The 15,648-nt window shown below is 38.4% G+C and overlaps 1 protein-coding gene and 1 pseudogene across 5 annotated transcripts in view; both read right to left on the minus strand.

Annotated features, from left to right (window-relative positions):
* Positions 1-15,648, minus strand: part of KIF2A (kinesin family member 2A) — a gene marked incomplete at its 5' end in the record, with an annotated part of 68,782 nt that overhangs the window by 27,030 nt on the left and 26,104 nt on the right. For all 4 annotated transcript variants that reach the window (XM_079702352.1, XM_079702350.1, XM_079702351.1 and 1 more), the window contains 2 exons: positions 6,670-6,789; positions 7,180-7,274. In XM_079702352.1, the coding sequence (XP_079558478.1) occupies positions 6,670-6,789; positions 7,180-7,274 (215 nt within the window). The remainder of the gene's footprint in view (positions 1-6,669; positions 6,790-7,179; positions 7,275-15,648) is intronic.
* On the minus strand, positions 669-3,790 carry LOC307052406 (poly(A) polymerase alpha-like; annotated as a pseudogene). The gene is made up of 4 exons: positions 2,894-3,790; positions 2,358-2,685; positions 1,245-2,128; positions 669-905 (listed from the first exon to the last, which is right to left on the minus strand). The product of its transcript is annotated as a poly(A) polymerase alpha-like (transcript).

Below are 15,648 nucleotides of genomic sequence, written 5' to 3' on the forward strand. Positions count from 1 at the left end.
AAACCTTTGTTTCAAAGACAAGATACTGAAGGTAAAAGAATGTGGAGCTTTAACAAGCTCAAAGAAAAATATTCGCTGGCTGATCACTGATTTGGATGCATTCTAAACAATTCTATAAATAAAACCAATATAGCATTTCTTAATCATGACCCCATCAAAATGAAGTATCTCCTAATTATTCTTTCAATGTCAAATATATACCCTAGAGTTGACATTTCATTTTTAAAGGTTACAGCTACCTCATAGGGACTGAACTAGATGTACTCTTATCCTTTCTCTGAAGTACAACAGTACACCACTGCACAATGGCATCCAGTTTGAAAACTAATGGTAAAGGAAATTCTTCAGGAAAAAATGAAAATCTATCAAGCTGAAAATCTAAAATTAGTTCTACTTTCTAATTAAAAAAATACATAAAAGTGCATCATCAGAATAAGGAATTCTTATGCCAGCTTGTATTGCAAATTTTCCAAACAATGCAGCAAACATAAACCCAGTCCACATGTCAATTATGAATACAAATACAGCTTGAGGGGTTTTTTTGGCAGTAATTTTTTGAAATAGTTAATGCAACTGTTTCTAACACAATAATCACAGTACTCCTGGCTTCACATACTAACCTGGACTTCCAATCAAGTGCTGATTAGCCCAGTAAGGGAGGTCACAAAAAAAACCTAAATCCATTTTCAGTCATGTCTAGTCTTGTACCCTCCATTCTCCTTTTTTAGCATTTGAAGACAACAGGTTGAGTTGGCAGATATTGTTTATGGACCCCTGAGGTTGTTTTTACCAATTCAATCTCAGTTTTATTGAATTCCTGATAACAGGAATAGGCTTTGCAGGGAGAGCAGGGCTATCAGAAAGGTCTGTACTGGATGTTTTCTGAGAGGCCAACAGAGAAGCCGCTGTCTGAATGGTTTCCTTTTTTTCTTTTCTTTTTTTTAAATAAATTTATTTTATATTTTTGGCTGCATTGGGTCTTTGTTGCTGCACACAGGCTTTCTCTAGTTGCAGTGAGCGGGGGCTACTCTTCATTGTGGTGCATGGGCTTCTCATTGCGGGGGCTTCTTTTGTTGCGGGGCACAGGCTCTAGGTGCACAGGCTTTAGTAGTTGTGGCTCGTGGGCTCTAGAGCGCAGGCTCAGTAGTTGTGGCGCACGGGCTTAGTTGCTCCGCGCATGTGGGATCTTCCCAGACCAGGGCTCAAATCGGTGTCCCCTGCATTGGCAGGGAGTTCTTAACCACTGTGCCACCAGGGAAGCCCAATCTGAATGGTTTCTGATTGAGTTGTACTTGTCTCTGTATCAAGTTCTTCCTTTCTGTTTTATCATGTCCACTCAAAGCAAGGCAGCATCTTCATTTGTCTCATCCTCTTCCGTTTTGGTTTTCTTGGGACTCTCTTCTTTATGAGGTGAGAATGTCCTCTTGACTCCTACTATACGATTAGGTGTTTTTGTTGCTGCATTTCCTGAAGGTCTTGGTGGTGGATTTACCAGACGTGTTGAAGAAACAACTCTGGAGACCGTAGGCTTTGGTGGTGATGAAATGGCTGGTTGTGTGGCAGTCTGAGGAATGCTTTCACTCGATGTACCCCCTGAGCTTTCACTGGAATTTACCTGTGGCACAGAAACTTCAGTAGCCTGTATGTTGGTCACAGATGCTGCTATTACAGCTGGAGCAGGACTGTTTCTGCTCTGAGAAATGCTAGAACTGTTCAATGGACTGGTCTTCATAGCACTGGTAGGTGAAGACACAGACATGCCGTTATCACTGTCCATAGACAAGTCGAGGCTGCTGTCATTCAGAGGTGTCAACCTGACACCTTTTGTTGAACACTTTTTCTTTTTCTGCCAAGCACATGATTAGGCAGTAGTTGATGGAGTTGCTTTCTTCTTGCATGCATTGCAGCAATTTTCATGTCCACCTCAAACATCTTGCTGTTTATTGCTTGCCTATAAAGACTGAATGTCGTAGGTGAGACCAACACTGAGACTTTCAGAGTTTTCTGTTTTTTTAAACACTAACCCAATCACCCACATCGTGCAAAATTCTTGTCAGGATTTTCTTTGGGTGCTGGAAGTGACTGGGGATTCACATGAGCCAGTGTAATAAATTCATTCTTCTCCAAACTTCCAACCAGGATTCGGATTTTTTTTTTTTTTTTTTTTTTTTTTTTTGCAGTACACGGGCCTCTCACTGTTGTGGCCTCTCCCGTTGCGGAGCACAGGCTCTGGACGCGCAGGCTCAGCGGCCATGGCTCACGGGCCTAGCCGCTCCGCGGCATGTGGGATCTTCCCAGACCAGGGCATGAAACCGTGTCCCCTGCATTGGCAGGCAGACTCTCAACCACTGCGCCACCAGGGAAGCCCAGGATTCGGATTTTTGATTCCACCAAGCCCACCCATTTTAGGCGTTGTTTTTCAGTTGGTGCACTTGCTAAAGTACAATATAATGCTTGTTCTTTTGAAAGAAGTTGGCGCTTCAGAAAGTTTGGACCACTCTGCCTTACTCAGCAAAATTTCATCTGTGATAGCAAGACCTTGTTTAAATTCCTCAACCATGACCATCCGTGTTGAAACGGACACATTGTACATGGAGTTCTGTTGTGGGTATGGGTGTAATTATAGGCATAAGATGGTACCTATCACTGGGGTTTACCCTTGGGTCCCATACAGGCAAATTAAGACTGCATTCTTTTTTTTTTTTTTTTTTTGTGGTACACGGGCCTCTCACTGTTGTGGCCTCTCCCGCTGCGGAGGACAGGCTCCGGACGCGCAGGCTCAGCGGCCATGGCTCACAGGCCCAGCCGCTCCGCAGCATGTGGGATCCTCCCGGACCGGGGCACGAACCCGCATCCCCTGCATCAGCAGGCGGACTCTCAACCACTGCGCCACCAGGGAAGCCCAAGACTGCATTCTTCAGGCTGTTTCAATAGGACTGGATTTGGCCATTCCCATTTAGAAAATACCAAGAAAAATTTATGTACAAGAGTTGATGCTATTGCATTTGGATAAAGCTGGCAAGTTCTTCCTACTAGCATAGCCCAGGAAACACCACCGAGGAAACCTAATATATTGGAATAGATGTTGTGGCGTTTGGCCCACAGTTTGATAGCTCTCAGGGTTAACCTGAAGTTGTCAATGTTTGGTACTAGATGTAAAATTTCATCGGTTACCCTGCAACCGTTAAGACTTCCTATGCATCTTATATCTAAATTTTTAAGCAGACTGTCATCTCTTAAGTCCAGGTCTTCTGGAACAGTGCTAATCTTGCAAACAAAATATCAATCTCTATCCCATCAAAACACAGTTTGATAACTGGTACAAGTGCCTCTTCAACAGCTCTTAAATCTTGTACTTCTTCCTGTCATTTCAACTTATAGAATGAGGTGAAAAAGTCCCTTCGATCAACATGTCTTGGTGCAACACACAACGCATCAATATCGGCACCTTCTGTATGTACTCCCAATCTATAAGATCCAAATGTAAAAATTTTTCCACCAACCTTTTCAACTACAGGTCGTGGAAGAGTCTTGCTTTCACTGATTTCTCATATCCACTCTTTTACCAGGTTATTTAATTTTCCCAAAATTAAAGTCCTCTTCCTCTTCAAAAAGAAAGTTCCTCTTCCTCTTCAACAATGCTAGAGGGCTTCAGAGTCTCAAACAGTTTCTGTGTAAGTAGGGAGTCAGTCTCCTTGGGGGCTGCTAAGCTGATGGGAGAGGTAATGCCACAGTGGTTCTGTGGTGGCTGTGTTTGCAGTGATCCCTGCGCTGTAACTGGAAATGGCATCGTCTCCTGCACTGGCACTGCCCAGTCACTCCCCCCCACACCCCCCCTGAAACCGCTGCCATCCTGGGCAAGATCCACTGAGGCGAGGTGGGGGGGTGGGGGAATGTTTAAGCGCTTCTCCTCCTTCCCCTTCATCCTAACATGGCCTCAGCTTCCTTTAATTAAACATAAGTGGGTAGACATACAATAATATAAAACTAAATGAAAAAAGGGAAAAAATAAATGATGAAAAACTAAAATTATCTTCTGATAAACTACCACTAATACCATCAATATTCAAGTTTTTTTTATATTAGTATCCCGCCACTGCCCCAAAATATTCAGGAATGAAAACGAGCCAGGCACTGTTCTAAGGACCTTATATGTATTAATCCATTTAATCTTCACAACAACCCTGTGACATCATTATTATTGCTATTCTGGTTTCACAGATGAGGAAAGTGAAGCAAAGAAGGATTAAGTAATTTCATTAAAGTGTGTGCTTTTTAATTATCATGCTATCCTGCCAAAATCATGTAATACATTTCATCTTTGGATGTCAGGGGTAAATAACAAAATACTAGTTTTAGACAACTTACAGCCCATTGTTAAAATGAAACATCAAAATACTATGAAATGCACACTGTCGGTTTTTACTAAAAGGTTTCATTAGACTTTCAAAGACTTCAACACTGCATAGATAGGGCAGCAAGTTTTTGGTCCTATTATTTATTTACCAAGACTTTATTTTATTCACCTAAAAAAAAGATATCAAATAATGCAGTGGGTCTCAATGCTAACTGCACGTTCAAATCAGATAGGTACTGTTAAAAGGATATTGATGCTAGGGCCACCCTTTTTTTTTTTTTAATCTATCTATCTATCTATTTTATGGCTGCACTGGGTCTTCATTGCTGTGCACGAGCAGGCTTTCTCTAGTTGCAGAGAGTGGGGGCTACTCTTTGCTGCCATGCATGGGCTTCTCATTGTGGTGGCTTCTCTTGTTGTACAGCATAGGCTCTAGCAACACGGGCTTCAGTAGTTGTGGCACATGGGCTCAGTAGTTGTGGCTCATGGGCTCTAGAGCGTAGGCTCAGTGTTGTGGCGCACAGGCTTAGCTGCTCCGCGGCATGTGGGATCTTCCTGGACCAGGGCTTGAACCCGTGTCCCCTGCATTGGCAGGTGGATTCTTTTTTTTTTTTTTTTTTTGTGCGGTACGCGGGCCCTCTCACTGTTGTGGCCTCTCCCGTTGTGGAGTACAGGCTCCAGACGCACAGGCTCAGCGGCCATGGCTCACGGGCCCAGCCGCTCCGCGGCATGTGGGATCTTCCTGGACCGGGGCACGAACCCGTGTCCTCTGCATCGGCAGGCAGACCCTCAACCACTGCGCCACCAGGGAAGCCCGGCAGGTGGATTCTTAACCACTGAGCCACCAGGGAAATCCCAGGGCCGCCCTTTAGATAAAATAAAACTGAATCTCTGCGAGTGGGTCTAGGAATCAATATATTCTAAAAAATTTCCAGGTGATTCTAATGCACACCAAAGGTTGCTAATGACATTCCAAGAAGGATAAACTATGAAGATCCTTCAAGGTTGTGAAGCCAAGTATGAAAAACAGTCCACTAACAAGGGGTAACTAACTAATGACCTGTAAGCAGTGACTCTCAATATGTTGAATTTATATAAATTGAAAATCTGTCTTATGGTCATATGCATGGTTTAAAAAGCACAATGTTTTGTTGATATTGTTGAGTTTCTATCGTATTATATGTGGATGCTTATGTATGTCTTCCCTGCAAAATAGTGAGTTCCTATAGGGCTAAAGTCATGTCATATTAATCTTTGTAGAAGATAAAATCAACAATGTAGTAAGAATTTTTGATTAATTTATTTTATTTATTTTTGGCTGCACTGGGTCTTCATTGCTGCATCCGGGCTTTCTCTAGTTGCAGCAAGTGGGGGTTACTCTTCATTGTGGTGCGTGGGCTTTTCATTGCGGTGGCTTCTCTTGTTTCAGAGCACAGGCTCTAGGCGCACGGGCTTTAGTAGTGGCATGTGGGCTCAGTAGTTGTGGCTCTCGGGCTCTAGAGCGCAAGCTCAGTAGTTGTGGCACAAGGGCTTAGTTGCCCCACACCATGTGGGATCTTCGCAGACCAGGGCTCGAACCCATGTCCCCTGCATTGGCAAGCAAATTCTTAACCACTGCACCACCAGGGAAGTCCATGTAGTAAGAATTTTGAACACAAAGAATTGCAGATTTAACAACTGTGAGCGACTATCTGATTTAAAGAGTTGTATTCTGATACAAAGTTTTAACACAGAGACATTTCAATAGAGAGGAAGAGGAATTATCTTTTAAAATAATAAAAATCACGTGTCTTTTATTTTTGTGAAGATAAAACTGTTAAGGGGCATAGCATGGTTTTAAAATTTATAAATAAATTATTCTTCAGAGATAATACAGAAATAGTTACACTACAATCTGTCATTTCCCATTTTTTTAAATAAATGTAAATAGCAGAATTACTATTTCAAAAGACTACTAAAATGGGAATTTATTATGAATAAGAAACTCATTTTTTTTTTTATCAAAGTCGTATGTATTCACTCAACAAATACTAGCAAGCAAATGGTTTTGACCCATGTCTCCTAAGAAACAATTAGTCTTAAGAAAAATCCTAATCAGGCATGGAATTTCTAGGATCTTACCTAATGATCGTCATAATTGTGAATTAGACAACTGTTCGATCCTTGAAAGTATGTGTGTACATACACGCATGTAGATGGCAGAAAGAATTAAGGTTTTTCTAAAAAAGCAAACAAATACTTAAACATACTCTTCACAGTCCCATTTCAAACCAGAATACACACACACCCTGCTCTGAGTTTGCATCACTAACCTTTACAATTTTGTTTACTTTGGCTGAGGATGCTGGAGGTGGGGGTGTCTCTGGACTGGGCTCAATTTCTTCATCTGGTACAAGGTCAGGGTTAAGTGAAAAGATGCTCTCCAGGTCAATCTGTTTGATAAAATGCATATATTTTGACAGTGAATTTGGACAATTAACCTTTCATTTTCAAATAAATTTATACACAGAGAATAAATGTTAAACAATTTCAGCCTAAGGAACATTATTACCTTGAAAATTAAATTATCTAGAATCATAACCCACATATATTTAAAAGAATCTCTCTTAAGGTAGTACTTTGTGGTCTTGATTATATGTCCAATCACATAAGATATGCAGGAGGAATCTACCTTTCTTTCAGTGAAATTTTTTAATCACTTCAAAGTTTTTCAAGAATGATAAAGGATACATGCACTATATTAAACTATACAGTTTTGTTTTGTTTCATATTCAGAATCTTGATTATAAGACTAGAAATAAAGTTCAACCCAGTGATCATACCTCTTTGCCTTTTGTATCTCCATTTTCTATCCATTCAACAGTTACACTTTCATTATCTTCATTTAAAGATGTTACCATTGCTTGATGTATTCGGCCTAAGTGAGAATAAAATATACACTTTTAAAATGCCACAAATTATGGTATTCCTAAACACTATCAAAAACAATTTTATAATTTACAAACTTACAAAACTATGATACTACTTTCCTTACAAGGGATTTCCACAGATTCTCAGGATTAGGGAATGAACTTTATCTATGGGACCATAAATCAATTTGCCAATTGTCAAGACCAGGAACTCACTACGAGCCAACAGTGATTCTGAAGAACACAGAACAAAAATTAATGAAGCAATTTTTAATACTATATAGATATAAATACTTTTAACTTAAATTTCACTATCATATATTGTACAATTGATCAAATTGTTTTAAAATTATTAAGAAAAGGAATCTGAGTCCAAAAAGTTTGGGAAATACTAATCAAAAATGTTCTCTAAATCCATTCCACTCCTTACTTTCTTTGACGACTCCAGTATTTACCATCTATACAGAGAAGACATTATATATTATGTATTAAACTTGTTTTCTCTCTCCTAATAGACTGTGGATCTTACCTGTTAATAACTATAGATCTAAATATTTTACATTTTTACATAATATTCCATTATGTTTATCACAACTTATTTAATACCTATTGATGGTCAGTTAGGTTTGTGCAACTTTTTTTTTCTATTATAAACATTGCAAAAAATACTATTGCACATGCTGTCATGCACTTGCCATTGCACAGATCAACACATGTATATATATATATATAGATAGATATAGATATAGATATATACACACACAGGAGTATGAGTACTGCGTGTGTATGTGTGTGTGTATTTTTTTCACTTATTTCATCTGTTTTCATCTTACCCACCCATTTGATTATTAGTCAAGTAAGGATAGGAACTATTTGTTATACACCTGCATCTTCAATATTATCTAATAAAATGCTGAACATATGGAATTTTCATATGTATTTCCTAAATGAAATCTTTGAGGCATCTATAATTTATCTTAGAATAATTTACAGCTCTTTAAAATCTTTTTAAAATCCAGATATATAGTACATAAAACAATGTTACTGTAATAACAAGGCATACAGTATCTTTAAAGAAAATATGAATACTAATAATTTTATAAGTATTACTGTCTATGTATGAAGTTACTGTCAATCAATATTTTTTCTATATGGGCTCATATAAAAATTTGAAGAAGAAATAAATAAATATAATCTTGTTAAAAATTCAAACTGAAGATTTAAGTACATACTCTCAGCTTTAATACTGCTGCTTTTTTATGTTTTTTGTTTGTTTTTTTATAAATTTTATTTATTTATTTATTTATTTTTGGTTGAGTTGGATCTTCGTTGCTGCACGTGGGCTTTCTCTAGTTGCGGTGAGCGGGGACTACTCTTCGTTGCGGTGCACGGGCTTCTCGCTGCAGTGGCTTCTCTTGTTGCGGAGCACGGGCTCTAGGCATGCGGGCTTCAGTAGTTGTGGTGCATGGGCTCAGTAGTTGTGGCTCGTGGGCTCTAGAGCGCAGGCTCAGTAGTTGTGGTGCTTGGGCTTAGTTGCTCTGCAGCATGTGGGATCTTCCCGGACCAGGGATCGAACCCATGTCCCCTGCATTGGCAGGCAGATTCTTAACCACAGTGCCACCAGGGAAGCCCTGGTGCTTTTTTAAAAGCTAAAATATGTACTGGCAATCTTTCCATGACAGATCAACATTAATTTTAACAACTTCATAGCATTCCATAAAAGGAATGCATCATAATTTATTCCTTTACTAGAAGTAATTTAAATTGTTTCCGATTGTTTGCCATTACAAGATGCTGCACTGAGTATATGTACATAGGTGTAATTGTTTTCATAAATAAAATTTCTAGAAGCAGACTGGGTTAAGGAGATTGAAATTTTGATAGATATTTGAAAATTGCTCTCCATTTATATTCCCACCAACAATGGGACCTATTCCTCTATACCCTATCAACACTGAGCATCATCAATTTAAAATATTTTTACCAATATGATAGACTAGATCTTTCTTTAAGCTACTACTTTGTGAGCACATGTATGTCAGAGACTGGCTCATTTAATCTACATTGGTTCATTCAACATAACAAACATAACTATGAAGTAGCTACCTCCCTTTTTAAAATGAAGAAACTGAAGCTCATGGTTATACAGCTAATAACTAACACGGATTTGAACCTCAGTCAGATGCAAAAGCACTTGCTACTATCACTATGCTTCTCTTCTCTCCTAAATCAAGCTGATGAGGAAGAAGCCTGTGTGGCTTAAATTCCAAATACCCCTGTAAAAATTCATAAACCGTAGCATAGACTCTCAACCCTCACTGTGCACCAGCAACTCCTAGGGAGACTTTTTACAAAATAAAATGATGATGCCCGAGTTTTACCCCCAGATACTGTCATTTCTTACCAGTTCCACGGAAATCACCTTGTTGTAAGCCACCAAGGCCTTGATCTTGGATTACTGCAATTCTCTCCCAACTACTCTCTCTCTTCTACCAGATTTGCCCTACTGCCTATTCTCCATAGAACAGCCTAAACATTCCTGGTAATAACTAAGTCAGATTATTCCTTTGCTCAAAACTTTCCAGTGGCTCCCCATCTCACACAGAGTAAAAGCCAAAGTCCTTCCAAAGGCCTTTTAATGTCATATAACAAAGACCTACATGATCTGACCCCCCATTACCTCTGTGACCTCGTTCATCCCTGACTACGGTAATTCTCCAGTTTTACTGACTGATCCCTATCTCACACAGTATTCTCCCTCCCTCCAAAAAAGTTCTAAGTGGGTCAAGGACTAAAATGTGAAAGACAAATGTAAAAGCAACTGAGTAACTCGCGGTGCCATTTACTCAGATTAAGTGTACATTAGAGGAGAAGCAAGTGTTGGGGGTGGGGAAACGATGAGCTGGAAAAGACTGACAGGATTCAAGGAAGAGGATTTAAAAAAGGGAAATCAGATAATGCTCACTGAAATTTGATTTGGACAGAAATCAGGTAAATAACCAGTACAAATAGTATATGTCAGTTGGGTCCTCTGGGAAACAGATGTTGAGACAGCTATGAGGACAAGAGGTTTATTGTGAAAGATAAAAGGAGAAGGAAACAGGACTGGTCATGGAAAACTTTCAGACCATGATGCCTATCTGAAATCTCTGAAAGAAAGGGGACATAAAGCAGGATTGAGCAAAGAAAGCCTCAGACCTTGATGCGGATCTGACAGTCTTGGCCAACCCATCAGGGAGCTCCAGAGCAAAGACTGACCATTAGAGGAGTGCCACACTGGGCCTAGTACTCACACCATGCTCAGTCACTAGCTGGAGGTTTCCTAGGAAACACAAGGCCTCAGCTCAAAAACTATGGAGCCTTGACGATATTAACAGCTGAGGCTGTCAGCTAAATGTACTCCCTGAAGCTGAAGAAGTTCTTTTTCAAAGGGAGATCCAAGCAGTGTATCTATGATTGCCACAGGATGTGAACATGAGAAAGATTGAGTTTAACTGGTAATGGAAGCGGACAGTAGACCCCAGAGAGCCATGAGCTGCCCTGCTATCCAGCATCACAATCTAAGAGGAGCTACCACTGCTTGCATCAAGCCACTAATTTACCACCATCTCCATAACACGAGTAGTGAGGCTGAGACCCAGTAGCCACTCCTCCCCCACCCCACCACCCTTGGCAGCCACACAACAGTAACACCCACTAGTGGGGACAAGAAGATTATTGCTACAAAGCTTTTGGGAAAAGTGAAGTGGTTTAATATAACACATTGACACGATTTCATCAATAGGAAATGACCCCAAAGAAGATGCATTTGAACACTGGACTACCATAAAGAATAACTTCCAGTAGGGAATGGAGAGGCTGTGGTTGAGGTTGTTGAAGAAGAGTACAGATAGAGGTCTCCATGCAATTCCCAACAGAACTACCACAATAATGAGAATAGAGAAAACCACATGCATGTTTCAAAAGGCAAGACCAACACCACCATTCTTACTGTTAAGCATCTAACACAATATTCCAACATTCCTAAGGAGGGAGAAGTGACTTAGTGTACTGATAACTAAGTGTGTGAGGAGAGGCAGACCAGTGGGACAATGTCTCTATATTAGGATCACAGATTACGATTTCACAGGGACTTTAATCTTGAAAGACAGCCTTAGAGAGATCAGCAAGGAAAAGGATAAAGAAAATCACAGAGATAACACCCAGTATCAGCAGTCCTCTCAACAATGGTACCTCCACAACTTCCATTACTAATGCAAACACCCAGAAAGCCTTAAGCCACAAGTTGGGAGAGTCAAAAGCAGCTGATCCACCAGTTAAGATGAAGCTCTAGACATGTAGTAGGGCAGGACTGAGAAAATGTTGGCTTATCTCTACCATAGTCCAGTTTACTCAACCAACAAGAAATGAGTGTGTTGTTTATGGTTTCCTTTGCTGTGCAAAAGCTTTGAAGTTTCATTAGGTCCCATTTGTTTATTTTGTTTTTATTTCCATTTCTCTAGGAGGTGGGTCAAAAAGGATCTTGCTGTGATTTATGTCATAGAGCGTTCTCCCTATGTTTTCCTCTAAGAGTTTGATAGTGTCTGGCCTTACATTTAGGTCTCTAATCCATTTTGAGTTTATTTTTGTGTATGGTGTTAGGGAGTGTTCTAATTTCATATTTTCACATGTACCTGTCCAGTTTTCCCAGCACCACTTATTGAAGAGGCTGTCTTTTCTCCACTGTATATTCTTGCCTCCTTTATCAAAGATAAGGTGACCATATGTATGTGGGTGTAACTCTGGGCTTCTATCCTGTTCCATTGATCTATATTTCTGTTTTTGTGCCAGTACCATACTGTCTTGATTACTGTAGCTTTGTAGTATAGTCTGAAGCCAGGGAGTCTGATTCCTCCAGCTCCATTTTTCGTTCTCAAGATTGCTTTTGCTATTCGGGGTCTTTTGTGTTTCCATACAAATTGTGAAATTGAGGTGGATGGACCTAGAGTCTGTCACACAGAGTGAAGTAAGTCAGAAAGAGAAAAACAAATACCATATGCTAACACATATATATAGAATCTAAGGGAAAAAAAAAAAAAAGGTCATGAGGTACCTAGGAGTAAGATGGGAATAAAGACACAGACCTACTAGAGCATGGACCTGAGGATATGGGGAGGGGGAAGGGTAAGCTGTGACAAAGTGAGAGAGTGGCATGGACATATATACACTACCAAACATAAAATAGATAGCTAGTGGGAAGCAGCCTCATAGCACAGGGAGATCAGCTAGGTGGTTTATGACCACCTAGAGGGGTGGGATAGGGAGGGTGGGAGGGAGGGAGATGCAAGAGGGAAGAGATATGGGAACATATGTATATGTATAACTGATTCACTTTGTTATAAAGCAGAAACTAACACACCACTGTAAAACAATTATACTCCAATAAAGATGTTAAAAAAAAAAAGAAATGAGTGTGAAATTCCAGCAATAAGAAATGAATAAAAAGACTGGATCTGAATGAATAAATGAAGTGTTAAGTGTTTGCTTTTTTGCCAGTGGATCAGGTAACTAGAAATATCTGGAGTACCTATGCAGCATTGGGGGCTTTATTATTTTTACCGAATGATGTCTCTGAAAAAAAATTTCTAAGACTGAATTTTCCCAATATGCCTTTAAAGGTTTTTGTTTGTTTTATATATGGCTCAGCTGAGATACTCAAATATCTCATTTTTAATTGTAGTAAAAATTTACAATTTGATTTTTTCAAAAGTCAAATGGTAATCACCTGTTAACAAAGATGTTAAATAATAAAATAAAAAGAGGGACAGATATGAGATTTTTCAAAGGAAAAAAATCATTATGATTTAGTGATAAATAATATATAGGTATCATAGGAAAATTTTGAGCCTGGATGACTGGGAAAATGATGCTACTAGTGGTAGAACAATGATATACTTTCTCCTGAGTCTATGTTGTTAATTACAATCATGCACTGGTGTTATTAAGACAACTACAGATACAGAATTACAAGCTCAGTGTTAGAAATATCTTTCCCTAGAACCTGTGACAATCTTCCCATGTGGCCCTCCAAATACCATCCTATTTCTCTGATTTGAGAAAATTCTTATACTCCATCCTAATTTGTTGTCCTTTGACTCTGATTCCCCATCGACTTTATTGTAAGTTATATCATACACACATCTACACTTTAAAAAAACAACAGAGCCAACACCTGTGTATCCACCATGAGCCAGGTTAAGAAACAATACCTTTGAAACCCCGTATGTCCCCCTCCCTAAGTGAACCTCCCTCTCCCTCTCCTTTTCCCCTCCAACAGAAGTAACCAATACCCTGATAGTTGAGATAATCATACTGTGGCTTTTCTCTATACTTTTTTCATTTATAAATGTAACACATACAAAAATTTAAAGTTTGCCTACTTTTAAACTGTACATAAATAGACACTACTTGTAAGACCTCTTTCTTTCGGACAACACTATCTTTCTGAGATTCACTTATGTTGCTGTTCACTCATTTATGTTTACCCATTTATGTTCACTCATTTTCACTACATATGAATATGCCAAAATTTATCTATTCTGTCGATGGACATCTGTTTTTATGTTTTTGCTGTTAGGAACAATGGTGCTGTAGGCATTCCTATACATGTGTACTGATAGAAACACACAAGTATTTCTGGAATATACAATGAGAAGAAATACAGAGTAGGAACATCTATAACTTTTCTAGTTAGCGTTATGATGTCTCCTATAGTAACTGTAACTGCAAAGTTTTGCAGTCCAACTAGCAATTACTTCACATTCACAATAATACTTAGTATCTGTCAGATTTAATATATCATATGTGGTTCTAATTTCTCTGACTAAATGAGGTTACGCCCATTTTGAGTTCCTTTGGCCATTTGGGCCTTTCATGTGTTATTTTATTTTATTTTTTTTACTACTTCTCTACAAAAATTCTCTATATATTCTTGCTAATAATCTTCTGTTATATGTTGTACCAAATACTTTCTCCAAAGTTGTGGCTTATCTTTTCAGTTTCTTTATGGTGTCTTCTGATGAATTTGATGAGTTTTTAATTTAAATGTAGTCAAATACATATATATATTTCTCAATTATGGCTTTTTATGTCATAATATTCTTCCTGAGACTTAGGTCATTAAGATAGTTTCTTATATTTTCTTCTAAAGTTTTACAGAACTTACTGTATAGCACAGGGAACTGTTCTCAATACTCTGTGTAATGACCTGTATGAGAAAAGAATCTGAAAAAGAGTGGTTATATGTATATGTATAACTGATACACTTTGCTATACAGCAGAAACTAATGCAACATTGTAAATCAACTATAGTCTAATAAAATTTTTTTAAAAAAATAAAGTTTTACAAAGCCTTTTATATTCAGGACTGTAACCCACTGTCATTTTGATCTTTGTGTATGGTAACACAATTTCCATTTTTTCCCCATGGAAAACAAATTTTTCCAGCACCACTTCCTGAAAAGCCCTTCCTTCTGCTTATCTGCCCCGCCTTACTGTTCTTTAAGATTTTCTTTGATCTTCTTAGTCTTTTGCAGATCTGTATAAATTTTGGAATCAGCTTGTCAAGTTCCAAAAATAAAATAACAATAAAAAAACCCCACCTGTTAGGATTCTGTTAGAATTGCATTGAATATTTTGTTTTAGATTTTTACATCATTATCAAGAGTAATACTAGCCAGCAGCTTTTCTTTCTCATACCAACCTTATTCTGGAATAGTTGGTATAAAATAAGAATTATTTGAAACTTAAGTGTTTGGTAGACACTGGCTAAAACCATCTTGGCTTAGGGTTTTATTTGTGAGATGATTCAATCTCCTTAATATAGGATTACTGTAGTTTTCTATTCTTTACTGTTTTGATAATTATATTTTTCTAGGAGATTCATATTAAGTTTTCACATTTGGGGCATAAAGTTGTTCATAATTATGTTGAATGCCTGTGGCATCTGTAATGATAATCACTTCTTATTCCTAATTTTTCAACCTTTTTTCCTTGATAAAATCTCACCTGAGATTTGTCAATTTTGTCTTTTCCAAGAACAACACGGGTTTGTTGAGCCCCTTTATTATATGTTATTAAATACTTAATTACTGCATTTAGTCCTTCTTATTTCTTTCTTTCAACTTACTATGGGCATATTTTGCTGGTTCTTAAATTCTTAAGGTGAATGCTTTAGCTCATTCATCTTTATCTTTTTCCTTATAAGCAATTAAAGCTACAAATTTCTCCCCAAGAACAGCTTTAGTAGCATCTTAAACATTTTCATAGGTAGTATTTTTGTCATTGTGCAGTTCAAATTATTTTCTGATTTTCTTTATGATTCTTTGACTCTCGGTATCCTGT

Source organism: Hyperoodon ampullatus (assembly GCF_949752795.1).
Source record: "Hyperoodon ampullatus genome assembly, chromosome: 4".
NCBI classification, from domain to species: Eukaryota; Metazoa; Chordata; class Mammalia; order Artiodactyla; family Ziphiidae; genus Hyperoodon; species Hyperoodon ampullatus.